The following is a 27,730-nucleotide window of genomic DNA, read 5'->3' on the forward strand; positions in this document are numbered from 1 at the left end:
TCCAAATTCCAATACTCAGAATAGCCTCTGTATGAGTATCAGAAAATTCCAAAAAAAAGTACACATGATGCATTTCTGATCATTGTTTACAAACAGAAATTACACCAAAGGAAACAAAAACTTACCAGCTGACACCAGTTCAACAAGAATGCTTAAGATATTAAGTGTAGTTTGAAGATCTTTCGTGTTCTGAAATAAATAGTTTATTTGCTTTATTAAAACATTGTAACTTTGTGATTCCCAAACTTTTTCTGTCTGTCGGGAACCACCTATATTTTACAGATGACCTTTTTGGTTTCTCTAAGAATAAACATATTCAGGTTTTCACTATTCTCACACATCACTTCAGTCTCTTCTTATTGCCCTTAAAATTTTTTGGAAATCATCTGAGCTATGATTTTCTTATTATCAACAGGAATTAATTTGTCATTTGATCTCATCAACTTCTACCAAATAGATAATACAAATAAATGTATCAAAATATAAAAGGCACTACAATGTACATATGGTGACTATCCAGTGAGCTCCCTTCTCAAAAAGTAACTGCATTATCAATTTCTTATACATCCAGCAAGATACTGTGCACACATAAAAGTAATCCATGTAAATACACATGTACACATTGATTTACTTCTCCAAATGGTATTACTGCTCTATAGATAACTATTTTTTATACTGATATTTTTACATGTCAATAAATAGTTTCTTCATCCTTTTTTAAGGGCCACATGATATATTCCACTGCATGGCAATACCATTGTTTATGCAACCAGTCACCTATCAATGGGATATTTAAATTTTTAAAATCTTTTGTTATTAAAAATTGCAACCAAAACTAAGTACGTACACTTACAGGGAAGCAAGTACAACTGTACATGGGATAAATTCCTGGAATTTCTGGGTCAATGATATGGGCATTTATTTTGATAGTAGATATTACTAACTTGCTCTTCATTGAGCAATTTACACTCCAACCCACAATGCAGAAAAGTAACTATTGCCCAAAGTCTGAACAACCAATCTAATAAGAGAAAATGTTTAAATACTATACTTTTGTTATATTTCTCTTACTAAAAGCAATGCTTGGATGAAGAAAACCACACAGACAGCAGAACTGTGGCCTATTCAAGGAACTGCCTCATCCCCAGAGTAGAAGGATTTTACAGTGCTTATTTAGAGGAATTTTGGAATTGCAATGTATCAGTGACAGGAATGGAACTCTTGTTCTTCCCCTTTCCAAAAGGGAATAAGTGCTGTCTACTTCACCATTTAAGGGCAGAGACTAATGGAACCAGAAAGTCAAATCCAGACCAGAAAAAGGACCACACATTAACCAGAGACCCTCGTCTTAGCACTGGGGGTGTTAACTGGACCACTGGCTTACTGGGGATGGAGTTGGAAGAATGAGAGACAAACATTTGTTAAAGAAAAGAATAGACTGCGGCAGGAGCAGTATTGCTGAGTGTTCACCTTCTTCCTGGGTACACAGCCAAATCACATTTTCCAGCTGTTTTGCAATTAGGTTTGGGCCATGTGACTGAGTTCAGGCCACTGGAATCTGAATAGAAGTTGCACTGCTATCTCATTTACCAGGGAAGTGGGATAATTTTTTTTTGAATACAGTTTTTTATTTTTAATTTTTAAAAAATTTTATACAATTTTAAAAGGTTACTTTCCATTTACAGTTATTACAATATATTGGCTATATTCCCCATGTTGTATAATACATCCTTGTACAAAACTATACCGCACCCTATAGTTTTTTTCTGGGGGGGGGGATATAGTTGTTTTACAATGTTGTGTTAGTTTCTACTGTACAGTGGAGTTCCCTGTGCTATACAGCAGGTTCTCATTAGTTATCTATTTTATACATATTAGTGTACACATGTCAATCCCAATCTCCCAATTCATCCCACCCCTCCTTTCCCCCCTTGGTGTCCCTACGTTTGTTCTCTACATCTGTGTCTCTATTTCTGCCTTGCAAACAGGTTCATCTGTACCATTTTTCTAGATTCCACATACATGCGTTAATATATATGTTTTTCTCTTTCTGACTTACTTCACTCTGAATGACAGTCTCTAGGTCCATCCACATCTCTACAAAAACCCAATTTCGTTCCTACTTATGGCTGAGTAATATTCCATTGTGTATATATACCACATCTTCTTTATCCATTCGTCTGTCGATGGGCATTTAGGTTACTTCCATGACCTGGCTATTGTAAATAGTGCTGCAATGAGCATTGGGGTGCATGTGTCTTTTTGAGTTATGGTTGTCTCTGGGTATATGCCTAGTAGTGGGATTGCTGGGTCATATGGTAGTTCTATTTTTAGTTTTTTAAGGAACCTCCATACTGTTCTCCATAGTGGCTATATCAAATTACATTACCAACAGTGCAAGAGGATTCCCTTTTCTCCTCACACTGTCCAGCATTTATTGTTTGTAGATTTTTTGATGATGGCCATTCTGACCAGTGTGAGGTGATACCTCATTGTGATTTTGATTTGCATTTCTCTAATAATTCGTGATGACTAACAGACATATAGGAGAAACTGACAATAATACATAATAGTAGAAGACTTTAACACCCCACTTACATCACTGGACAGCTCATCAGACACAAAATCAAAAAGGCAACAGTAGTCTTAAATGACACCAGAGGTCAGCTGGACTTAATAGGTATCTACAGAACATTACATCCCAAAACAGCAGAATACATAATCTTTTCAAGTGCACATGGAACCTTCTCCAGGATAGATCACATGCCAGGCCACAAGTCTCAACAAATTAAAAGGCACATGAAAAGATGTACAATAAGGATAATTATTATAGAAAAGCAAATCAAAACAACAATGATATATCACCTCACACCTGTCAGAATGGCTATCATCAAAAAGAACACAAAAAACAAATGTTGGCGAGGATGTGGAGAAAAAAACCCATGTACACTGTTGGTGGGAATGTATATTGGTGCAGCCACTGTGGAAAAGAGTATGGAGGTTTCTCAAAACTAAAAATAGAACTACAGAATGACCCAGCAATTCCAATCCAGAGTATATATCCAGAAAAAAAAACACTAATTTGAAAAGATATATGCACCCCAATGTTCATAGCAGTACTATTTACAATAACCAAGATATGGAAGCAACCCAAGTATCCATAAACAGATGAATGGATAAAGAAAATGTGGTATATATATATATATATATATATACACACAATAGAGTATTACTCAGCCATAAAAAAATAATGAAATTCTGCCATTTGTAGTAATGTGGATGGACCTAGAGAATTTTACGCTTAGTGAAACAAGTCAGACAGAGAAAGACAAATATTGTATGCTATCACTTATATGTGAACTCTAAAAAATAATACAAATGAATGTATAAAGCAAAATTGGAACATTCTCACAGATACAGAAAACAAACTAGTGGTTACCAGTGTGGAGAGAAGATGGTGGAGGGGCACATTAGGGGTACAGAATTGAGTTACAAACTACTATGTATAAAACAAATAGGCAACAAGAATATATTGTATAGCACAGGGAATTTATAGCCATTATCTTGTAATAACGTTTAATGGAGTATAAACTGTAAAAATACTGAATTCACTATATCGTACATCTGAAACTATAAAAAATATAATATTGGGGCTTCCCTGGTGGCGCAGTGGTTGCGCGTCCGCCTGCCAATGCAGGGGAACCGGGTTCGCGCCCCGGTCTGGGAGGAGCCCACGTGCCGCGGAGCGGCTGGGCTCGTGAGCCATGGCCGCTGAGCCTGCGCGTCCGGAGCCTGTGCTCCGCAACGGGAGAGGCCGCAACGGAGGGAGGCCCGCATACCACAAAAAAAAAAAAAAAAAAAAAAAATATATATATATATAATATTGTAAATCAATACTACACTTCAATTAAAGGAAAAAAAAACAACAACAGAGAATTCCCTGGCAGTCCAGTGGTTAGGACTTCACACTTTCACTGCTGAGGGCACAGGTTCCATCCCTGGTCAGGGAACTAAGATCCCACAAGCCATGCAGCACAGTCAAAAAACACACACACACACACACACACACACACACACACACACACACACACACGAACTCACTCCCTGATCATTTTTTTTCCAGTTCTACTAAGATATAATCTGACATATAACATTGTTTAAGTCTAAGGTATACAATGTACTCACTCACTCCTTATTTTTAACATTGCACTGAATAAAATATAAAATCTTGATTCTGACTATGCCTTGCTGATCCACCCCAAACTGTTATACTAGCATTTAAACTTAATTAATATCAATATAATATAGTTATTCAACCAATGTATGAAGTGAACTTAATCATAAATGAATAACTAACAGAATAAATGAGAATTTCCAACTTCAATCTTTTTTTTTTTTTGGCCATGCCACGCATTATGCAGGATCTTAGTTCTCTGACTTGGGATCGAACCCATGCCCCCTGCAGTGGAAGCGCAGAGTCTTAACCACTGGACCACCAGGGAAGTCCCTCAATCATTTATTCTAAGCTACAGATTTATTTCCAACCAATGCTTTATTTTCTATTACCAATTTGAATGGCATGTTAAGATTTAAAATATGGTTATCATTATAATCATAGGGAAATACACTTAGAGGTTTATCTAATATATGTTGAATATTTATATCCCTGTTCCAAATAATTTTAAAAAGAAAACAAACTTCCATTCATTGGCTCTACCTCTAGGATAAAAATTTTGTACTTTGTAATTTTTTTTCTCTCAGTATTGGTTGCTATTAACAGCTACATAATTAAAGCATGTCAGTGACTTACCTCTAATGTTGACAGCAGAACTTCCATTCCTGTAGAACCTTTGGCTGTCATTTCTCTCCTTGTTTTTTCTGAAAAGTAGGAAAAAAAGTTTTCTTCTAAAACATGAAAGAAAAAAATTACATATAGTTTTATCACACAGTTAACATTTACTAATATTAATTAGATTAGTTATAATTATATTATATTAGATAATATTCCCCATGGTATACAACATATCCTTGTGGCCTATCTTACATCAAATACTTTGTACCTCTCACTCCTCACCACTATATTGCCCTTCCCTCCCTCCCCAATGGTAACACTAGTTTGTTCTCTATATCTGTGAATCTGCTTCTTTGTTATATTCACTAGCTTGTTATATATTTTAGATTCCACATTTAAGTGATATTATACAGTATTTTTCTTTGTCTGACTTATTTCACTTAGTATAATGCCCACCAAGTCCGTCCATGTGGCTGCAAACAGCAAAATTTGTTCCTTTTTTATGGCCGAGTAGTATTCCATTGTGTGTATGTGTGTTTGTGTGTATCACATCTTCTTCATCCATTCATCTGTTGATGGACACTTAAGTTGCTTCCATATCTTGGCAATTGTAAATAATGCTGATATGAACACTGGGGTGCATATATCTTTTCAAATTAGTGTTTTTGTGGGTTTTTTGGATATATACCCAGGAGTGGAATTGCTGGGTCATATGGTAGTTCTATTTTTAGTTTTTTGAGAAAGCTCCATACTGTTTTCCACAGTGGTTGCAACAATTTACATTCCCAACGACAGTGTACAAGGGTTTTTTCTCCACATCCTCACCAACATTTGTTATTTGTGTTCTATTTGATAATAGCCATTTTGAGAGGTGTGAGGTGATATAGCTCATTGTGGTTTTGAGCTACATTTCACTGATGATTAGCAATATTGAGCATCTTTTCATATGCCTGTTGGCCATCTGCATTTTCTCTTTGGAAAAATGTCTGTTCAGTTGTTCTTCTCATTTTTAAATTGGGCTATGTTTTTTTTTTATGTGAAGTTGTATTACATGTTTATATATATTAGATATTAATCCCTTATCAGTCGTATCATTTGCAAATATTTTCTCCCATTCCGTAGAAATGGAAACTAGATGATCCTTTTCATAACAATAAATAGAAAAAAAAAGGCTGTCTTTTTGTTTTGTCAATGGTGTCCTTTGCTTTTAAATTGAATTAGGTCCCATTTATTTATTTATTTTTGCTTTTATTTACTTTACTTTAGGACATGAATCCAAAAAAATATTGCTGCAATTTATGTCAGAGTGTTCTACCTATGTTTTCCTCTAGGAGTTTTATAGTATCCAATCTTACCTTTAGATCTTTAATCCAATTTGAGTTTATTTTTGTATATGGCATTAAAGAATGTTTTAATTTCATTCTTTCACATGCAGCTGTCCAGTTTACCCAGCACCACTTACTGAAGAGGCTGTCTTTTCTCCATTGTATATTTTTGCCTCCTTTGTCATAGATTAAGTACCTGGGTTTATTTCTGGGCTCTCTATCTTGTTCCATTGATCTATGTGTCTGTTTTTTGTGCCAATACCATACTGTTTTGATTACTGTTGCTTTGTAGTATAGTCTGAAGTCTGGGCGTGTGATTCCTCCAGCTCTGTTCTTCTTTCTCAAGATTGTTTTGGCAATTTGGGGTCTTTTGTGTTTCCATACAAATTTTGAAATTATTTGTTTTAGTTCTATGAAACATGCCATTGGTATTTTGATAGGGATTGCACTGAATCTGTACATTGCCTTGGGTAGTATGGTTATTATAACAATACTGATTCATCCAATCCATGAACATGGTATATCTTTCCATCTATTTTTGTCATCTTCAATTTCTTTCATCAGTGTCTTACAGTTTTCAGAGTACAGGTCTTTTGCCTTCTTAGGTAGGTTTATTCCCAGGTGTTTTACTCTTTTTGATGTGATGATAAATGGGATGGTTTCCATAATTTCTGTTTCTGATATTCTGTTGTTAGTGTACAGAAATTCAGCAGATTTCTGTATATTAATTTTGTATCCTGAAACTTTACCAAATTCATTGAGGAACTCTAGTAGTTTCTGGTAGCATCTTTAGGGTTTTCTATGTATAATATCATGTCATCTGCAAACAGTGACTATTTTACTTCTTCCTTTCCAATTTGGATTCCTTTTATTTCTTTTTCTTCTCTGATTGCTGTGGCTAGGACTTCCAAAACTATGTTGAGTAAAAGTGGTGAGAGCAGGCATCCGTGTCTTGTTCCTATTTTAGAGAAAATCCTTTCATCTTTTCATCACTGAGTATGATGTTAACTGTGGGCTTATCCCATATGGCCTTTACTATGTTGAGGTATGTTCCCTCTACGCCCACTTTCTGGAGAGTTTTTACCATAAATAGATGTTTAAATTTGTCAAAAGCTTTTCTGCATCTATTGAGATGATTATATGGCTTTTATTCTTCAATTTGTTAACGTGGTGTATCACACTGTTTGATTTGTGGATATTGAAGCATCCTTGCATCCCTGAGATAAATCCCACTTGATCATGGTGTATGATCCTCTTAATGTGTATTGTTGGATTCAATTTGCTAATATTTTGGTGAGGATTTTTGCATCTATGTTCATCAGTGAGATGGGCCTGTAATTTTCTTTTTGTGTGATATCTCTGTCTGGTTTTGCTATCAGGATAATGCTGACCTTGTAGAATGAGTTCAGAAGCATGCCTTCCTCTGCAATTTTTTGGAGTAGTTTCACAAAGATAGGTATTAACTCTTCTCTAAATATTTGGCAGAATTCACCTGTGAAGCCATCTGGTCCAGGACTTTGGTTTGTTGGGAGTGTTTTCATTACTGATTCAGTTTCATCATTGGTAATTGGTCTGTTCATATTTTCTGTTTCTTCCTGGTTCAATCTTGGGAGATTGTACGTTTCTAAGAATTTGCCCATTTTTCCTAGGTTGTCCATTTTATTGGCATATAGTTGTTCATAGTAGTCTCTTAAGAGCTTTCGTATTTTTGTGGTTTCAGTTGTAATTTCTTTTTCATTTCTGATTTTATCAATTTGAGCATTCTCTTTTTTTCTGATGTATCTGGTTATAGGCTTATCAATTTTGTTTATCTTTTCAAAGAACCAGCTCTTATTTTCACTCATTCTTTCTAATTTTCTTAAGTCTTATTTCATTTATTTCTGCTCTGATCCTTATGATTTCTTACCTTCTACTAACTTTGGGGTTTTTTTGTTCTTTCTTTTTCTAGTTCCTTTAGGTGTAAGGTTAGGTTATTTGAAATTTTTGTTTCCTGGGCTAAACTTGTATCACTATAAACTTCCCTCTGAGAACTGCTTTTACTGCATCCTATAGATTTCAGACCATTATTTTCATTTCATTTGTCTCCAGGTATTTTATGATTTCCTCTCATTTCTTTGGTGATCCATTTCTTGTTTAGTAACGTACTGTTTAACCTCCGGAACATATTTATGGTTTTTGCAGGTTTTTTTCCCTTGTAGTTGATTTCCAGACTCATAACATTGTGGTTATAAAAGATACTTGATATGATTTCAATTTTCTTAAATTTACCGAGGCTTATTTTGTGGTCTAGCATGTGAACTATCTTGGAGAATGTTCCATGTGCACTTGAAAAGAATGTGTATTTTGCTGCTTTCAGATGGAATGTTCTATATATATCTATCAAGTCCATTTGCTTAAATGTGCCATTTAAGGCCAGTGTTTCCATATTGATTTTCTGTCTGGATGATATGTCCCTTGATGTAAGTGGAGTGTTAAAGCCCCCTACTATTATTGTGTTACTGTCCATTTCTCCCTTTATGCCTGTTAATACTTACTGTATGTATTTAGGTGCTCCTATATTGGGTGTAAATTTATTTACAATTGAATTGATCCCTTGATCATCATGTTAAGTCCTTCTTTGTCTCTTATAATGGTCTTTATTGTCTGATACAAATATTGCTACCCTGGCTTTATTTTGATTTCCATTTGCATGGAATACCTTTTTCTGCAGAGGAAATGTTTGAAGCTAGCAGAGGTTGATTCATGAGGCTCAATGAAAGAAGCCATCTCTATAACATAAAAGTGCAAAGTAAAGCAGCAGGTGCTGATGTAGAAGCTGCAGTGAGCTGGCTACACGAAACAGCAGATTTTCAATGTAGACAAAATAGCCTTATATCAGAAGAGATGCCATCCAGGACTTTCAGCTAGGGAGAAGTCAATATCTGGCTTCAAAGCTTCTCTCATTAGGGACTAATGCATCTCATGACTTGAAGTTGAAGCCAATGCTCATTTACAATTCCAAAAATTCTAGGGCCCTTAAGAATTATGCTTAATCTACTCTGCCTGTATTGTATCAATGGAACAATGAAGCCTGGATGATAGCACATCTGTCTGCAACATGGTTTACTGAATATTTTAAAGCCCACTGTTGGAACCCACTGCTCAGAAAAAAAAAAGATTCCTTTCAAAATGGGACTGTTCACTAATAATGCACCTTGTCACTCTGATGAAGAGCTCTGATGAAGATATACAAGATTAGTGTTGTTCTCATGCCTGCTAACACAACATCCACTCTGCAATCCATGCATCAAGGAGTAATTTTGCCTTTCAAGTCTTCTTATTTAAGAAATACATTTCATAAGGCTATAGCTGTCATAGGTAGTGATTCCTCTGATGGATCTGAGCAAAGTCAGTTAAAAACCTGTAAAGAATTCACCATTCTAGATGCTATTAAGAACATCTATGATTCATGGGAAGAGGTCAAAACATCAACATAAACAGAAGTTTCAAAGAAGTTGATTCCAACCCTCACGGATGACTTTGAGGGATTCAAGACTTCAGAGGAGGAAATAACTGCAGATGTGGTGGAAACAGCAAGAGCACTAGAATTAGAAGTGGATCCTGATGATATGACTGAATTCCTGTAATCTCAAGTATTAACAGATGAGGAGCTGCTTCTTATGGATAAGCAAAGGAAGTGGTCTTGAGATGGAATCTACTCCTGGTGAAGATTGCTGAAGTGACAACAAAGGATTTAGAACACTACAAAAACTCAGTTGATAAAGCAGCAGTAGGGTTTGAGAGGATTAATTCCAGTTTTAAAAGAAGTTCTACTGTGGGTAAAATGCTATCAAACAGCACCACATGCTATAGAGAAATCATTCATGAAAGAGTATGTGTGGCAAACTTCACTGTCTTATTTTAAGAAATTGCTACAGCCACCCCAGCCTTCAGCAACCACCACCTCAATCAGTCAGCCACCTTAAATATTGAGGCAAGACACTCCAACAGCAAAAAGATTATGACTCACTGAGGGCTTACACTGTAAGCAATAAAGTATTTTTTAATTAAGGTATGTACAGTTTTTTAGACATATGCTATTGCACACTTAATAGATTACAGTACAGTGTAAATGTAACTTTTATATGCACTGGGAAAACAAAAACTTCATGTGGCTCACCCTACTGCAATATTTGCTTTATTGCGGTAGTCTGAAATGGAACCTACAATATCTCTGAGATATGCCTGTACTTCCACATATGAACCACAGCATATATTATAAATAATTTATTATTGATAATAGTTGTATAATGTAGTTATAATGTCCCACAGTTTGGCTACATCAAAATTAATTTAACCATTCTCCATAGTTGGATATTTAAGGTTGTTTCTTGATCTTTGACTTTACAAATACTGAAATAAACACCTCCAAATATTCTTTTATATAATAAGATTTTTATTTCACTCAGATTTCTGAGAGTGAAAGTGTTAAGTAAAATAGCAGGTGCACTTTAAATTTTAATAAACATTGCCAGATTTTCCTCCAAAGTTTATAATAATTATTGCACCACCTACAGTGTATGAGAATACCCTATTTTCCATGCCTTCAACAGCACTGGATATTGTCATTCTCTAATTTCTGCCAATCTAAGTAGTGAGAAATATCTTAGTTGTTTTCATTAGTAATTTCTGACTTTTAAGAAAGTAAAAAAGCTTTTCATATGTTTACTGGTTATTTGCATTTCTTCTTTGAGCTGTAAATTCCTAATCTTTCTCTCTCAAATGGATAGACAACTGGATTATCCTATAAATAATGATGGGACAATCTTTCACTACTAATTTACACTGTGTTAACTATAAACAGAGTCATTGTATTATACAACCCCAGGGAGTAGTAATCAGGGGCTGGCTCCCCCATTTGTGGGTGGCAGGGTGGGTAAAAGGACAATCTCTGGTAGTGGTATGACTAGGGGCATTTTCAGTAGTGATGTTGGAGTCGGGACTTCTAGACTATGATGGGAAGAGTCTACAGTGGTGAGAGCAATTATACGCAAGTAGTATCTATAGGTTCGGAGAATTTGTTTTCTTTGCTTTTGCTGGGGTGTTTTGTTTTGTTTTAAGGAGTTATTTCATATGCGAATACAGTGAATATACTTGGTACATCTATCTATCTTTGTACTAATACAGTGACCATCCTTATACATTTACCTTAGTTGATAAGCACAATATTTCAATGACCTACACCTCCAGAATAATGAAATAATAAATAACTAAATAAATTTAAATAATTGTGAATTGTCTGGATCTTAATTGTAACAGAATGCCTTCAATGTGTCACTGTTAAATATAAAGGTAGCTACTGGTTTATCCTTATTTAGAAAAAGAAAAATCAAGGTTTTTTTTTTTAATCAAGCACAAATTTTGGAATCTTAAATTTCTTTTTTAGCTCCTATTGAGATAATCACATGGGTTTTAGTCAACCTGTCCAAATAATGCTATAATGATATATTTCTTGATATTATAATTGGACTTAATTCATTAATGTTTTATTTGGGATTTTTCAAATTTAGGTTCCTGAGCGCAAAGTTAATACTTTTCTTCTCTTGTACTCTGTCAAGGTTTTGATACCAACTCAGTAGTACTAGCTTCATAAAACAGAAAAATTATGCCTAATTACAGATATCATTTATTGAACATTTTTAACATTATTTTTACATGCTTCTCATGTAAATTATATGATAATTACATGATATCTCTTACCTCTATTTCAGAGATGGTGCAGCTAAGTCCTAGAGACTCAAAACTTCCCTAAGGTCACCCAATAACTGAATGACAGGGTTTGCATTTCAAAGTGGGGAACAACACTAATAACCAACATAATACCTGCCATCTTTTTTGTCAACAGTCTAGAAAAAGCAGTAATGGAATTAGGTGTTGCCTGAAAATTGGGGAATGGGGGGCATTCATACATAAGTAAACTCATAATCATTTTTTAGAAACAATGCTTTGAAGATCAATTTCTTCCACAGTTATTCACTTTTCTACTTCTTGAGTCTATTGGAGAAAGTTCAATTTTTACATAAAACCATGTATTTATCAAAAGTTTGAACATTCTTAGTATCTACTTTTAAAGAATTAAGAAAACATTCCAAAAACAAGAGATTAAAGTTTACCTTGACTCTGAGCCAGATGAAGAATTTTTGATGTAACATATCTGGCAGTATCTGATTCTGTAGATTCAGTATTGATCTTCTCCAGCTGAGCCAGGAGTCCCACAATCCGAGAGTTATTGGTAAGGCTAAAAAAAGAATGTTACTTTAAATTAGGGCACATTCTACATCAATTGCAAATAAAATACTATAAAGATCAGTGTTAAAAACAAATCAAAACAAAATTCTACCCTTCTAAAAACATTAAGCATTTACACGTCACATTTCCTTCCTCTGTGTTAGAGCTTACTTAACATTGCTAATGTTCTGTTGATTTACGTGAGAAACATTCTATTTCAGGAAACCACAAATGTGCATTCAACCCTATCCAGCAATCTTTTATCACATTCTGACAATTCACCTTTCCACTCTCCAAGCAGACTTTTTATACATCCTATGCTCTCCTCAAAACTCTAACCATCCCTTCTAACCCACTCCATTCTCAGTTAGTACCCTGCTTCATAACTATTATAAAATCAAAAAATCATTTTCCCACAAACAGTTCCTTAAACCTCTCTGATTCTCTACCAACATTCTTCCTTCTTTATTCCCATTCATTATACATTTGCACATCTGGTGCTATTCTAGGTACTGCCAACAGTAAACAAAATGAACAAAAATTCCTGCCCCTCAGAGTGAACATTCTAATGGGACAAATTAAATACATAAATAATTATATAGTACGAAGGAGGTAGGAAGCACTATGGAGAAAAGCAGGTTGTGGGAATAAAAGATGCAAGCGTGCAGAAGGTTGTAATTTTAGACAGGGTGGTCAGGGAAAACTTTGAGAGGGTACCATTTAGGGAAAGGCCTGAAAGGAGTAAGAGAGTAAACGGTGCAGATACCCACAGAAAGAGCTGACCAGAAGACAGAGTCACAATCATCAAAACACCAAGGCAGGACCATGCCTACTGTATTCAATTAAGAGTGAGATGGCCACAGCAGACTTAAAGGAGAATAATGGTAAAAGATGAGGTCAGAATTGAGGGTGGGGTAGAAGAGAGCACAATCATTTAGAGCCTTATAGGCCACTGTAAAAACGTTGACTTTTTGCAACTAGGTGAGACGGGAAGTTTTTGAGGAGAAGAGTGATGTGATCTCACTTGCTTTTTTTTATTTACTTATTTATTTATTTTCTTTTTGGCTGCATTGGGTCTTTGTTGCTGCACACGGGCTTTTCTCTAGTTGCAGTGAGCGGGGGCCACTCTTTGTTGCGGTGTGCGGGCTTCTCATTGTGGTGGCTTCTCTTGTTGCGGAGCATGGGCTCTAGGCATGAGGGCTTCAGTAGTTGTGGCTCACGGGCTCTAGAGCACAGGCTCAGTAGTTGTGGCGCACGGGCTTTGTTGCTCCGCGGCATGTGGGATCTTCCCAGACCAGGGCTTGAACCCGTGTCCCCTACGTTGGCAGATGGATTCTCAACCACTGCACCACCAGGGAAGCCCTGACTTGCTTTTAAAAGGCTCTCTTTGGCCGGTATGTTGAGACTCAAAGAACAATCCCTCCACTGGCATGCCTGACCCCAGCCCTTCTTGCATTCCCAATGTATTTGTTCCTTCAATTAATCTTTCTCTGATTCATCATTTAGCTCTCTCTTTCAACTGGATCATACCCATTGGCATACAATATGATCCAGGAGCTCCCACTAGTTACCACCCCATTTCTCTGCTACTCTTTGAAGGAAATGTCTGTACTTGACCTCTCCATTTCCTCACATGTTGTTCACTTTTTCAAACTACTAGTTTGGCTTCTGCACTCTGAGGTCTCCCCAAAACCTCCTGTGGTCACTTCTTTCCTTGTCAGATTCAGAATCTCAGCCCTATCCCAATCAGCTCCTTCTTTCTTCACTTTCTCCCTTGGGCTTCAATGGCTCCATATTCTCCTGATTTTCTTCCTATCGCCACTTCTTTTAGATTGACTCTACTGGCTCCTCCTACAACAAACCTCTAGATGCTGAGGACCCCCCACAGCTCTATCCCCAGCCCTCCTCCCTTCACTCTCTCCATTCTACTGCCCCAAGCAATCTCATCTAACCCCACAGCTGGGGGTTAGATTAAAACTGATATGCTGCCTGGCTCCTACATTCAACTCCAGCCTCAACCTGCTCCTCTTCCAAATCTTAACTTTCCCAAACTCACATGAAACCATCAGTTGCTCAAGACAAAAATCTAGACTCCCTTTCCCATGCCCAGCTCAATACGAGCTCCATCTCTAAAACACCTCAAATCCATCCACTTCTCTCCATATCTTATCATTATTACTACCCAAGTCCAAGCAATCATCATTTCTCACTTGGCAATTACAGCGTCCTAAATAATCTGCTTTCATTCTTGCTGCCCTCATACTGGGATCCAAACACACTGGCCTTCTACCAGTTCCTTAAATATAGCAAGTTTCTTCCCAAGCTCAAGGTCTTTATATTTGATGCCCTCTCAACCTAGAGGATAATTTCTGCCAGTTCTTCATATGGCTGGCTCCTTCTCATTTCAGGTTACAACCTGAAGATGTCCCCACTTCCCCACCAGCCCCTCAGCTTTCAATATTAAAATGTGTCCAATGGTGTAAGCTTCACAAAGGTAAAGACCCTGCATGTCTTATTCTATATACGTAGTATTTTGAACAGTGGCTGGCACAGAATAGGCAATACCCAGCTATATTCAGAATGAAAAAAAAAATGAAGAAGCATATGGAAAACAGTATATTTATACTTTTTTTAGATTAACAACTAGACTCAATGCTTTAAATTTGGAGGTACTTCATCTGAAAAGGTATCTGGAGGATAAAAAAACATTGTGCATACTATTTAAGAATGTAACTAAAATAAAATAATACAATATTTCCCAATTTTGCAAATAGGCAGCATAGTATGGAAATGAAAATATATATCACTATGTATAAATCTCTAAATGAAAAAACAATTCAAAATATATACAGTATGATATTAATATAAAGTTTTTAAATATACAAATTCAATACAATATATTCTTTAGTGTGTGTGTGTGTGTGTGTACATATATTTTCCCCTCCCCAACAATGGTATCATTAATATGTTTGTCTATCTTTATTTTCTGTAAACTGGTAGTCGAATTTAAAGGCCTAATCTGATCAAGGCCTGATTTGGTGACATGAATTCTTTATAAGTGGTACTGTAATCTTACATAAGGAGGCAAACAGGGTCTGGTTATCTTACTTTCGTAATATAAGCAGTCACTGGTTACCACTGCCTAGATCCATTACTTTAGTAGGGGTTGAAAAGCACTGATACTCTATCATTTCCATTCCTTCTACTTCTTAACTAGGACAACTCCATAAAAAGAAAAATCCCTTATTTAATTATCCAGAGGTATAATTCATCAAATAAAAGCAAAATAAATGCTGGATTTTTAATTTATCTTTATTTACCAGTTTTCAGAAGAATGAGTTCATTTCCAAAAGTCCTCCCCAAGTAATCAATGAAGTATTTTGATTTCATGTATCAATATGTACTCACAGATTTAAATGCATATGATACATTTTATCCACTGTAGTTATTAATGCTCAAATTGCCCCATCTTTGCTCAATGGGAGCCTCTTCAAGTGGGCTCCCAAGTCCTTTTGTTATTATCCTAGTCTTTGATAGCTTCCTGGATTTCTGATATAACAAGACTGTTATTAGGCCAGCAGTTCTCAGTATGCTCTACAAAACTGAGTACTTGAGACTGTTTCAGAAAATCTGTGAGGTCAAAAACTATTTTCATAAAAATACTAAGATACTATTTACCTTTGACACAGTGTTGACACTTACATTGTTGATCTGAAGGCAATGGTGGATAAAGTGCTGGCACATGATACAATCAAGACAGTGACACCAAATTGTAGTCACTGTGTGATAACTAGCTGTCACCATGTTCTTCACCAACATGCACTCACAGTTAAAAACAAAAATACCAGTTTCACCTATGAGTATACATTTTTTTAATATTCTGTGTGCACATAAGACATTTCAGCTGCACAATGAAATATGATGGTTGAGGGAAAACACTTGTGTGGTTGTTTAAACTGCAAGCTGAACTAGTTACTTTTTCCATAGAACATCATTTTTACTTTAAAAGAACAACTGACAATGATTATTCGCACTGGGGTATTCTGGCATACATTTTCTTGGCAATAAACAAAGTTAAGTCTATCATTTCAAGGAAACAACTGATAGATTTGTTACCAATGATTAAATGTGAACTTTCAAGCAAAAATTAGAATCTCGGAAAACAAAGATCTACCATCTTGACCTTGACAGCTTCCCCCTACTTAAAGAATTTTCTGATAAAATCACTGGTGGTATTAGTAAATGTAATTTTTTTAAACTATGTAATAAACATTCTCAATATTTAGAAGGTCTGCATAACTCACTGAATCAATATGTTCCAAATACTGACCAATGTGTGATGTTACAAATTCAGACATGGGAAAAAGAACCAGTCAATATGCAAAAGAGACCAATGGATTTTAATGTAAAAGAAAACAAAAAGTTCACATATGTGGTTTCTGATTCCACAGTGCAACTAACCTTTAAGAAACTACCACTTATCAAGTTTTAGTGTAATATCAAAGAACATCCACTTCAATTTGAACTTCAAACAATATGGCTTTATTTCTAAAGTACATTGTTATCATTCAGAAATGTTTATTCCTCACCTATAATTATTACTCTTGCTTTAATCACATTTTTACTGTTTCTCTCCAAATACTGAACACACAGCTTTATTTTCTTCCATCATAAATCAAAGGACAATTAGCCACAATTATCTGAAAAGGCCTTTTATTCAAGTATTCCTTCCTTTGCTAAATATATATCTATGTGAGCCCATATAGTAGTCATATACTTCAACAACACAAATACACACAAAAACATATATGTATGTATGTATAACATATGTGTGTATTATATACAATATGTATATTGATGTATGTATGACAGTTTGAACTCAGAAGCAGATAAGAGAGTCTAGCTGTCTTCCATTAAGCCAGACATTAAAGAGATTTGAAAAAATTTAATAAAACATGCCACCTTCTAAATATTTTTGACAATTTATTTTAATATAAAATATTACTATGTTATAATGCAATGGGTTTATTACTGTTATTTTTAAATGAAGTAATGAAATTTTTTTAATTTATAATATGGTAAATATCAATAGATAAAAAAATAACGCACATTCAACAAAAGCCTTTTGGAGTCATTAATTTAAGAGCACAAGGGGGTTCTTAGACAAAAAGTTTGAGAACTGTTGTTCTCAACTTATCTTGCACATTTTGTGCTCTGATCTGGAATCGACCCTTTCTCCAAAAAGCCCTGGTTCTTTTTGGTAAGAAATGGTATTAAGGGGCTTCCCTGGTGGCCCAGTGGTTGAGAGTCCGTCTGCCGATGCAGGGGACACGGGTTCGTGCCCCGGTCCGGGAAGATCCCACATGCCGCTGAGCGGCTGGACCCGTGAGCCATGGCCGCTGAGCCTGAGTGTCCGGAGCCTGTGCTCCGCAACAGGAGGGGCCACAGCAGTGAGAGGCCCGCGTACCGACAAAAAAAAAAAAAAAAAATGGTATGAAGACACCACAGTCTACATACTAGAGAGCAAATACATCTTTAAAAACAATTCTGTAACCTAGATTTAAGAAAAATTTGCATTATGGAAACCAGAATTCTGAAATTTAATAATTGAGTGGGTTTTTTTGTTTAGTTTTCTCCAGTTATTTTTCTCTTAAAGGTCATCTGTTAGCATTTTTCAGTAGCTAATGAAGCATCTACTATTAAAAATATTCAAAAACACACAAAACACACTGATCATAACACATGCTCTGTTCCATTCCAAAGTAAGAGTTTGAATTTTAAATTAAATTACACGACTATCAAAGTGAAACAACTTGCAACTAAGTGATTTCTTTCTAAGAATCATGCTCTTACAAATTATAGATGGAGAGATGCATGAATTTTTTGAAGGACGGCAAACAAATGGAAATTAAGAACGTAGGCAAGTTGATTTCCCTATTTTTACTTTTCTCATTGACAGAACAAAAACTGAACGAAATACTCCAAGCTACCCCAAACTCAGCTCTAAAAATTTACGGCTGTTGACACTAATGTTGAGAGAACTGCAGGGTGAACACCAGAGGGCAGCTCTACCTACTGAATGATTTTTAGACTTTGGAAAATCCAAGGATAAAGGAAAAAACAAAAGCTATACAGCTATTCAATGAACAATCTGAGCTACACAGCAGAGCAGAAAATTGTTAAATAAAGAGGCTCAGACAAGGATTTATCTTCCCTGCCTTGCCCTATTTTTTAGATGAATCAAAATGAGACCAAGACCAACCTCGGGAGGTTCCATTTATAACTGCTAATGTTAATTACTTTATAGTAAAAAAATCATGGAATTGAAAATATGATCAATGTGAAATATATCAAATCGAGTTAACTTTCCAATATATATTTTAAAGACACTATCACTCAAATATTTGTTTCACTGTAGTGGTCTCCTACTGCTTTTGATTGAGTTTACATTGAGCCTTACAGCTATTTCCCTAAAAACATAATTTTTTTGTATGTTACAAAAGTCTCAACGGTGTATAGATATTATCTTGCAACAAATAATTTCCCAAGCAAGTGCAAGGGCTAAAGAACCTATCTTTACATTATAAATAAATTTTATTACCTTTTCATCTTAAAATGTAAATTGAATACAGATAGTAAATGTCTTCATAAACGAGATATAAACATCTGACAGCAAAAAATTCATTAAAATATATCAAAGTTTTACTTAACCAAGACTCACAGTAATTAAGATTTAATTTCAAACAATATAGTTTTATGTCCAAAATATGCACATTATCTTTCAGAAATGGTTGTTCCTCATTTATACCTCTTTATTTTTATTACTTTTGTTTTAATCACATTTTTATTGTTTCTCTCCAAACACAGATCACAAATCTTTATTTTTCTTTATCGTACAGCAAAGGACAATGAAAAATAGAAATTTCACTATCATTCCTTTATAGAAATAGTTAAATATTTAAATACATAAGTTTGGAAAATAATATTCTAACTGGAAGAGAACAATACTTCTCTAACTACTAAGATAATAATTAAACACAATAAAGGCTTCTTTAACAATAAATGTAGCTCAATAGTATCAAGTGATTTGTTAAAGAAAACCAATAAAAGTTTGTTAAAAATTTAAATTACCTGAATTTATACCAGTGTCAACAATAATTAAAGTTATCCTTTAAATTTCTTCACCAAAGTTAACTAAATGCTCATTATTTTATATTCATTATTTTTAAAAACTTCTCTGGTCATGTTCTTGTGGGATTTTAGGTAAGTGTATATGGCTAACTTCTAACTTTAACTTTCCCCCAATATTTGTTCTCTCTTTTATAGTAACAAGAGTTTTAGCCAGGCCTATTCCAACTCTGTTAAAACCATATTTCTCAGCCTCACTTTATACTCTTAAAAATTATTACGGACACCCCTCAAAGAGTTGTTATTTGTATGGGAAATAGGGATAAACCTGAAAAACCAGTGCACTGAAAACTACAAAATACTAGTGAGAGACATTAAAGAAGATCATAAATAAAAGAGAGATATATCATGTTCAAGAGTAAGAAGACAATATTGTTAAGATATCAATTCTCCCCAAAATGATCTACAGAATCAAGGCAATCCCAATCAAAATACCAACAGGCTGTCGTGTAGAAATTGTCAGACTGATGCTAAATTCATATGGAAATGTAAAGAACCTAAAATAGGCCAAACTTTAGAAAAAAGAGAAAGGTTGGCAGATCAACACTATATGCTAAATTCATATGGAAATGCAAAGAACCTAAAATAGGCCAAACTTTAGAAAAAAGAAAAAGGTTGGCAGACCAACACTATCTAAATCTTGAGGCTCATTATAAAGCAACAATTATCCAAGCAGTGAGGCATAGGCACTAAGACAGACATGTTGATCAACGGAACAAAACAGAGTATAAGAATAGACCTACACATCCACAAATAACTGATTTTTGATAAAGGTACAAAGGAAACTCAGTGGAGAAAGGACAGTCTTTCTAAAAATGGTGCTGAACAACCAGATATCCATATGCACAAAAAAAAGAACTTCTATCCATACCTCGCACCATATATAAAAATTAACTCAGAAAGGAGCATAGACCTAAATGTAAAATCTAAAACTATAAAAACTTCTAGAAGAAACATAAGAGAAAACATTGGTAATATGGGTTATGCAAATATTTCTTAGATGCAACTCTAAAAGCATAATCCATAAAAGAACAAATAAGCAAATGGAAATCATCTAAATTTGAAACTTCTGATCTTAAAAGATACTGCACAGAATATGAAAAGACAAGACTGGAAGAAAATGTTTGCAATTCAAATATCTGATAAGGGACTTGTATCCATAATATATTTAAAATATTCTAAAACTCAACTATTAAGAAACACTACAGGGGCTTCCCTGGTGGCGCGGTGGTTGCGCGTCCGCCTGCCGATGCAGGGGAACCGGGTTCGCGCCCCGGTCTGGGAGGATCCCACGTGCCGCGGAGCGGCTGGGCCCGTGAGCCATGGCCGGAGCCTGTGCTCCGCAACGGGAGAGGCCACAACAGTGAGAGGCCCGCGTACCGCAAAAAAAAAAAAAAAAAAAAAAAAAAAAAAAAAGAAACACTACAATTTCAAAAATTGGAAGATTTGGAAAGATATTTCACCAAATAAGTGCATGAAACGATGCTCAACATCATGTCATTAGGGAAATGCAAATTAAAATCACAATGAGATACCAATACACCCCTATTAGAATGGCTACAATTTTAAAAGAATGATCATAAGAATTTAAGAATTTAAAAAGAATGACCATGCCAAGTGTTGGTGAGAATGTAGACTAGAACTTTCATACACTGCTGCAGGGAACAGAAGATGGTATTAATGTCTTTGTAAAACAGATTGTTGGCAGTTTCATAAAAAGAAACACAGACCTACCATATGCTTCACCCATTCCATTCCTAGATATTTAGCTAAGAGAAAATAAAGTGTAGGTCCAAAAATGTTCATAACAGTTTTATTTGTAACAACCAAAAACTGGAAACAACCCAAATGTCCAAAAGTTGAATGGATAAACAAATTGTGGTATATCAACACAATGGAATACTACTTACTAATCAAAAAAAAGGTATGATTGCAAGAGATGATTCTCAAAAATAACTGCACTGAATCAAAGAAGGCATACCCACACCCCTACCTTCTACCTCCACCCCCACCCCCAAAAAAGAAATACTGTATGGTCCCATTTATATTAAGTTCTAAAAAAGCCAACACGTCTGTAGTGACAGAAAGCAGATCAATGGTTGTCTGGAGTGAGGGATGGGGTGGGAGAGAAAGATTACAAAAGGGTACCAGGAGACATTTGAGCATAATAAATATGTTCAGTATTTTGATTGAGAGGATAATTCCAGTTATACATAGGCCACACTTACCAAACTGTACTCTCTATGTACAGCTTGTTGTAAGATGATTATATCTCAATAAAGCTGTTTAAAAATTCATAGGTACTGTTGGTGTAGTGGATAAGGCAGAAACTAAAGAAAAGTGGTTAGAGAGTGTGAAATGAGATGTAGATTTCATTTATAGGCTATTTCAAATTTTTTGTCTTTTGAGGAAATCAGATAAATTGAGTAGTAACAGAAGAGCAGAGTCTAAATATTGGAAAGCCTAGATCATGTTTAAATGATAAGGAATGGAGAAGTTAAAGATTCAATACAGAACAAAACTAATGATTAAAAGACCCTGAGAAGGAAATAGAGAGGTGAAATCTAGAACACAGGTGACAGTATTAGTCTTTAACAAAAAAACAGACACATCCTCTGTTGCAGTAAATAACAGTAGGGTAAACAGAGGACAGAATCAAGTAAAGGGGAGTATGCAAATTTTGTGTAAGAAATATAAGGATAATAAACTGCATTATCTCTATGATATCACAGAGAAGGTCAACTGCTGAGGGTATGTATATGATACATCTGAGGATTTCAAAGATTTGAAAGGTATGAAGAAAGTGTAAAACAGTCATTAAAAAAATTGAGAGGGGCTTCCCTGGTGGCGCAGTGGTTGAGAGTCTGCCTGCTGATGCAGGGGACACAGGTTCGTGTCCCGGTCCGGGAAGATCCCACATACTGTGGAGCGGCTGGTCCGGGAAGATCCCACATGCCGCGGAGCGGCTGGGCCCGTGAGCCATGGCTGCTGAGCCTGAGTGTCCGGAGCCTGTGCTCCACAACGGGAGAGGCCACAGCAGTAAGAGGCCCACGTACCGCAAAAAAAAAAAAAAAAAGAATTGAGAAAATGAGCTTTATAGAGAACCACAGTAGTAAGACTACTGATCAATAATGAGCCACAATTTTTAGCAATATCTTCCAAGTTAGTTCATCCTCCAACATCATTCAGCTGCTCAGTAAAGGCCTACCCAGGGAAAGGACTTCGTCAGGTTTGTGTGATGAAATAATACAAAGTGAGGTAAAAATATTTCAGGTATTCCAAGAGTGTAATGATGAACAATGGATTCTACACTGGGTAAGAGAGGAAGAGATGATAAAAGTCAATAACTCAGAGCTCTGGATAAGGGAGAACTCTTTGCAGTACAGCCACTTGAACAAGTGAGCTAGAAAGGTTAAAAGATTTTTGCTGGAAAATAAAAAGTCTGAATTAGTACTTTGAAAGGAGAGTTTTGCTGGTGATAACATTTAGGGCATGAACATGATGATGGAGAGTAGGGAGTAGAGAAAAATTCTGCTTCTTGTATCTTATAAAATTTTTATTACTTGATTTGTCTCACCATCCACTCACATGGTCTTTAAATGTGCCAAACTAATCCATCCAATTACAGTCCTTGCCTAAACTCAGCAAGTATCAATATTCCACCCACTCCTCCAGATTTGCTAAAAAGTAAGAAAGTCTCAAGCCAGCCCTGCCTCTTCAAGTCCATATCACACAATAAACACCTAGTTATGAGGATCCTGTTTTCTAACTCTACAGACCTCACAATTTAACACTTCACTGTATACTGATTAAACCACTATACTGCATTTGTTCAGGTGTTTTCATCAGGTTATAAGCTTCGTATAAAAAGAGAATAGGGCTCAATTCTTCAGAACATACTCAACACCCATTTTCTGCAAAGCACTGTTAAGTGTTATATTTATGTTTCTTTTCTACTCTCACAGATTCAGTGCTGAGTTAGGTACATAAAAGTGTTTAATAGATATCTCACGGTTGAGAAATAAATCTAAAAGGGGCAAGAAAATAAATAAACTAAAAAGAGCATGTATAGAAGCCTTTAAAGATAGAAAGAATATAATAAGTTTTCTGTGGAAATGGATGTGCTTTGATCAACTCTTATGTAAGGAAAAAAATTCAGTGGCCAGACAATATATAAATAAGTGAGCACAGCTGTGTTCCAGTAAAACCTTATTTACATACACTGAAATTTGAATTTCATATAATCTTATGTCAGAAAAAATTATTCTTCTTTTTATTTTTCTTCCCAACCATTTAGAAACGTAAAAACCACTCTTAGCTCACAGGCCACACAAATATAAGAAGTAGGCCAGATTTGACCCATGTATCCCAGTTTGCTGACTCCTGCTTTAACTGAAAAGTTAAACACTAATAAATATTAATAAAATAACATAAATATAACACACTGTATTTAAACCACTATTTCTTAAAGTAAAAAGTTTCAAATGATCACTTCAAGTATTATTTCTGTAATTTATACATACTGGTATTTAAAATTGCAGTACCAGGCCTTCCCTGGTGGCACAGTGTTTAAGAATCCACCTGCCAATCAATGCAGGGGACACAGGTTCGAGCCCTGGTCCAGGAACATCCCACATGCTGCGGAACAACTAAGCCCATGCAACACAATTACTGAAGCCCGCATGCCTAGAGCCCATGCTCTGCAACAAGAGAAGCCACCACAATGAGAGGCCCGCGCACTGCAATGAAGAGTAGCCCCCACTCGCTGCAACCAGAGAAAGACCACATGCAGCAACAAAGACCCAACTCAGCCAAAAATAAATAAATAAAAATAAAATTGCAGTACCTTTTCTCTGGTATCACTTTTAACTTGCTCATCTTGAATTACTTCATTTCACCATTGCAGATAATCTGAAAAGAAAAAAAAAGTTAATGATATTAAACACACAATTCTGTTTTCTATATATTAGATGTCATAAAAGCCATACAATTGAAAGTTTTTATCATGGGCAACATAAGACTGGAAACCACAGGAGAATGTTTGAGTTTTATGTGCTTCTGGCAGGTCACTTCAATGTGCAATGTGTGACTATTAAATTACCTAAAATCAGCCAGTAAAATGTTATCAAAAATCCTAGTGCTACAAAAATGCAAAAATTTAACATAACACAATTTATGATATAGTGCCAAGATTTCTTTTTAGATAATTCAAATTATCCTTCCTGTTCTAATACTCCACCTTAAAATACTCAAAACAATCTCAGCATCATGTGATTAGTGTATTGTCCACCATTCACACAGCAGTGCAATACTGGTAAACATGTATGATTATTTCTATATGAAAACACCTTAATCAAAAACAAATTGTTTAGACAGAGCAAAAACCTTCTAAAACATCATCTCATTTAATATACTTATGCATATTTTCCCTCAATCAATACAGGTTTCATCTTTAGAAAGTGCATATTACACATTTAAAACCTTAAATCTTTTTTTTTTTTAATAGAGGGAACCTAATATAGGAATTGCTTACATGGGTGTTGAAAGGCTAGCAAGCAAAAGAGGAAACTTAGGGAGGCTCAAGATAAAGAGTTGCAGGAAGCAGTTACCACCCTGGGCTGCAATGACAAGAGGGAGAAGGGGTTTAAAACCCTAAATCTCAATTCACACAATATTTATAATTTTTCAGATTTATTTTACAACTATTCACCCCCGTCCCCCCAAAAAAACACTGGATATCTTTTAATTTTACATATCAATGCTTATTAATGAAGCAGAATTTTGCGGCATCATAAGAAGTTTAAAAATTACTGCCGGGCTTCCCTGGTGGCGCAGTGGTTGAGAGTCCGCCTGCCTATGCAGGGGACACGGGTTCGCGCCCCGGTCCGGGAAGATCCCACATGCCGCGGTGCGGCTGGGCCCGAGAGCCATGGCCGCTGAGCCTGCGCGTCCGGAGCCTGTGCTCCGCAACGGGAGAGGCCACAACAGTGAGAGGTCTGCGTACCACAAAAAAATAAAATAAAATAAATTACTGCCAATTCAACAAGTTACATTCTTATGCAATATTTAGTAATTTAAAGGAAAACAAACATGCAAAAAAAGAGACTTCAAATTGTTTAATATAATAGATTTAGAAGATTTAGATATTCTGGATGTAGTTCTTCAACACAAAGAACTTTTACATTAACAAAATAAACATGACTTTTTTTCATTTTTCTAATTAACTCAATTATGAAAGAGGAAACATGTATTTAGGGTTATGTACAAAAATTACATAGGCTGTTTTTAAGGTAGATAAGAAATTTTTTAAATGCTGTTTTTTCCTTTAATTGACTTTTTAAATGAATACAAAGTCAAAGTAACTTTTTCCAATTTTCAAATTAATTAAGCAGGGGGGATCTTGTGTGTCTTCAAAATTGTTGCTGCCATAAACAGAAGTCAATTAAGCTACTTCTAGTTGTTGAGCGGTATGACTTTCTCTAAAACTACATTAACAGCAAGCCCACCTCAGGAGGTAAGGGGCCGCATCTTGCCTGTCTCACGTGCCCAGGGTAAAGAGAGCAGTAATGCTGACATTGGCAAGCATACTGAAGCGAAATGATGGGTCTCAAAGGGTCCCGGACATCAGCCATAGCCTCCAACTCTGCTCAGAGAGCTTCTATGAGAGACATGCTGCTTATTAAAGAGGTTGCAGGACATGAAGCTAATTTATAATACGTTGCACATGTAAAGTGCATTTTTCTAATCCAAACAAGCTTCACTGCTTTCAGCAAACTGTAACTCCAACCTCCCAAAGTGAAATGCTTGACCAGGATCACTGGTAAAATATATCTAAGTTTACTGAGAGAACATTCGGTTGATGGCACCGGCTGGGCTCCCATGAGGACACGGAAGGATGTTGTTTTGGGATTAAACTCTGTTTACTGATCCTCTCAATTCTGATGCTCCACTGAATCATGAAGCTGCAGAACGTCATCTGTGGGACAAGGAGGACTTGGGGAATAAAGTTGAAGACTACACGAAGCGTTACGCCAGATGATAGGAGGAGAAGGCTGCAGGGCTCATAGGCTGTGTGTTACAAGTCTGTCTCCAACTTAAAAGAAAGCCCTCCTCCCCAGTCATCAAGCTCCCTCTCAGTCCCACTGTTTGTCCAAGTCCTATGACCATGTTGTCCTGAGGAAGAACCTCTTCACAACTGCCCATTGTAGATGGAGAGTTCTACACAAATACAGCAAGAAAATGTGTTTGAAGTTCTAAAGGGTTGCCTCCTTACCTTAACATATTTACTTTTTTGCAACTGTACTAAATAGGCCTCTGCTGAGATTCCTGAGAAGTTGTAATGAACTCAGAATTGAGCCTGGAGCTTGCTTCTTCCCTTTTTCCCAGACAAAATCAGTTCCATGCACAAGTGATGCCAAACGATGTGCTCAGCGTAGCTTGCAGACTGGTGATAAGAAATCCGTTACAAACTGTGATTGGATGTAAATTCTCTTAGCCCTTTCCTAGATGTCATGAAGCTTCCCAGAATGTATACAGTCATTCACTGTAGATCTCTACTGAAATGCACATTGTATTTAATGTAAGTATATTTGGAACAGATTCGTAATTTGTAAAACTTAATGCTTTAATTATTTTTTTCTATTGTCATTTAGTTTGTATTTTCATTGTATAGAGCCAACAGAAGGATATTAAGTCAAGCAACTACTGAAGAGAAATACAAAGAAAATACAAAAGAAGAAAAACAAGTGCATTTCACTAAGCCAATATGTCCCTTACAGTTTTTCTTGCTGAAGCCTGATGCCACAGTACTTCAGAGAAAAAGAAAAGCCTTCTTTTTTCTGTGACAGTTTGTGTTCATTACAGTATGGCGTAACAGAAAGAGCAGGAACCTAGAAGCAGAAGTGTTGCCATCTCACGAAGTTTTGTGGCTTTGCCAACCAAGTGTGACAAAGAAAGAAAGGAACAAAGCAGCTGAGACCTTATGCAAGGGAGGCTGGAAAGTCCAAGATCAAGGTGCTGGCAGTTATAGTGTCTGGTGAGAACTGGCTACGTGGTTCATAGACCCCCATCTTCTCACTGTGTTGTGGCATGGGGGAAGGGGCCAGGGGGTTCTCTTAGGTGTCTTATAGGAACACTAATCCCATTCATGAGAGCTCCA

The 27,730-nt window shown here is 35.9% G+C and overlaps 1 protein-coding gene and 1 pseudogene across 6 annotated transcripts in view; one reads left to right on the forward strand and one right to left on the reverse strand.

Moving 5' to 3' along the window:
* AGTPBP1 (ATP/GTP binding carboxypeptidase 1) overlaps positions 1 to 27,730 on the reverse strand; it is a 181,559-nt gene that overhangs the window by 120,510 nt on the left and 33,319 nt on the right. For all 6 annotated transcript variants that reach the window (XM_028494101.2, XM_024132913.3, XM_028494099.2 and 3 more), the window contains exons 2-5: positions 24,419 to 24,483; positions 12,270 to 12,394; positions 4,811 to 4,878; positions 126 to 189 (exon numbers count right to left, since the gene is read on the reverse strand). In XM_028494101.2, coding sequence (XP_028349902.1) covers positions 126 to 189; positions 4,811 to 4,878; positions 12,270 to 12,394; positions 24,419 to 24,450 — 289 coding nt within the window. In that variant the 5' untranslated portion in view covers positions 24,451 to 24,483. The remainder of the gene's footprint in view (positions 1 to 125; positions 190 to 4,810; positions 4,879 to 12,269; positions 12,395 to 24,418; positions 24,484 to 27,730) is intronic.
* On the forward strand, positions 26,139 to 26,611 carry LOC112067371 (NEDD8-conjugating enzyme UBE2F-like; annotated as a pseudogene).

This window comes from Physeter macrocephalus, chromosome 9 (genome assembly GCF_002837175.3).
Source record: "Physeter macrocephalus isolate SW-GA chromosome 9, ASM283717v5, whole genome shotgun sequence".
NCBI lineage: Eukaryota > Metazoa > Chordata > Mammalia > Artiodactyla > Physeteridae > Physeter > Physeter macrocephalus.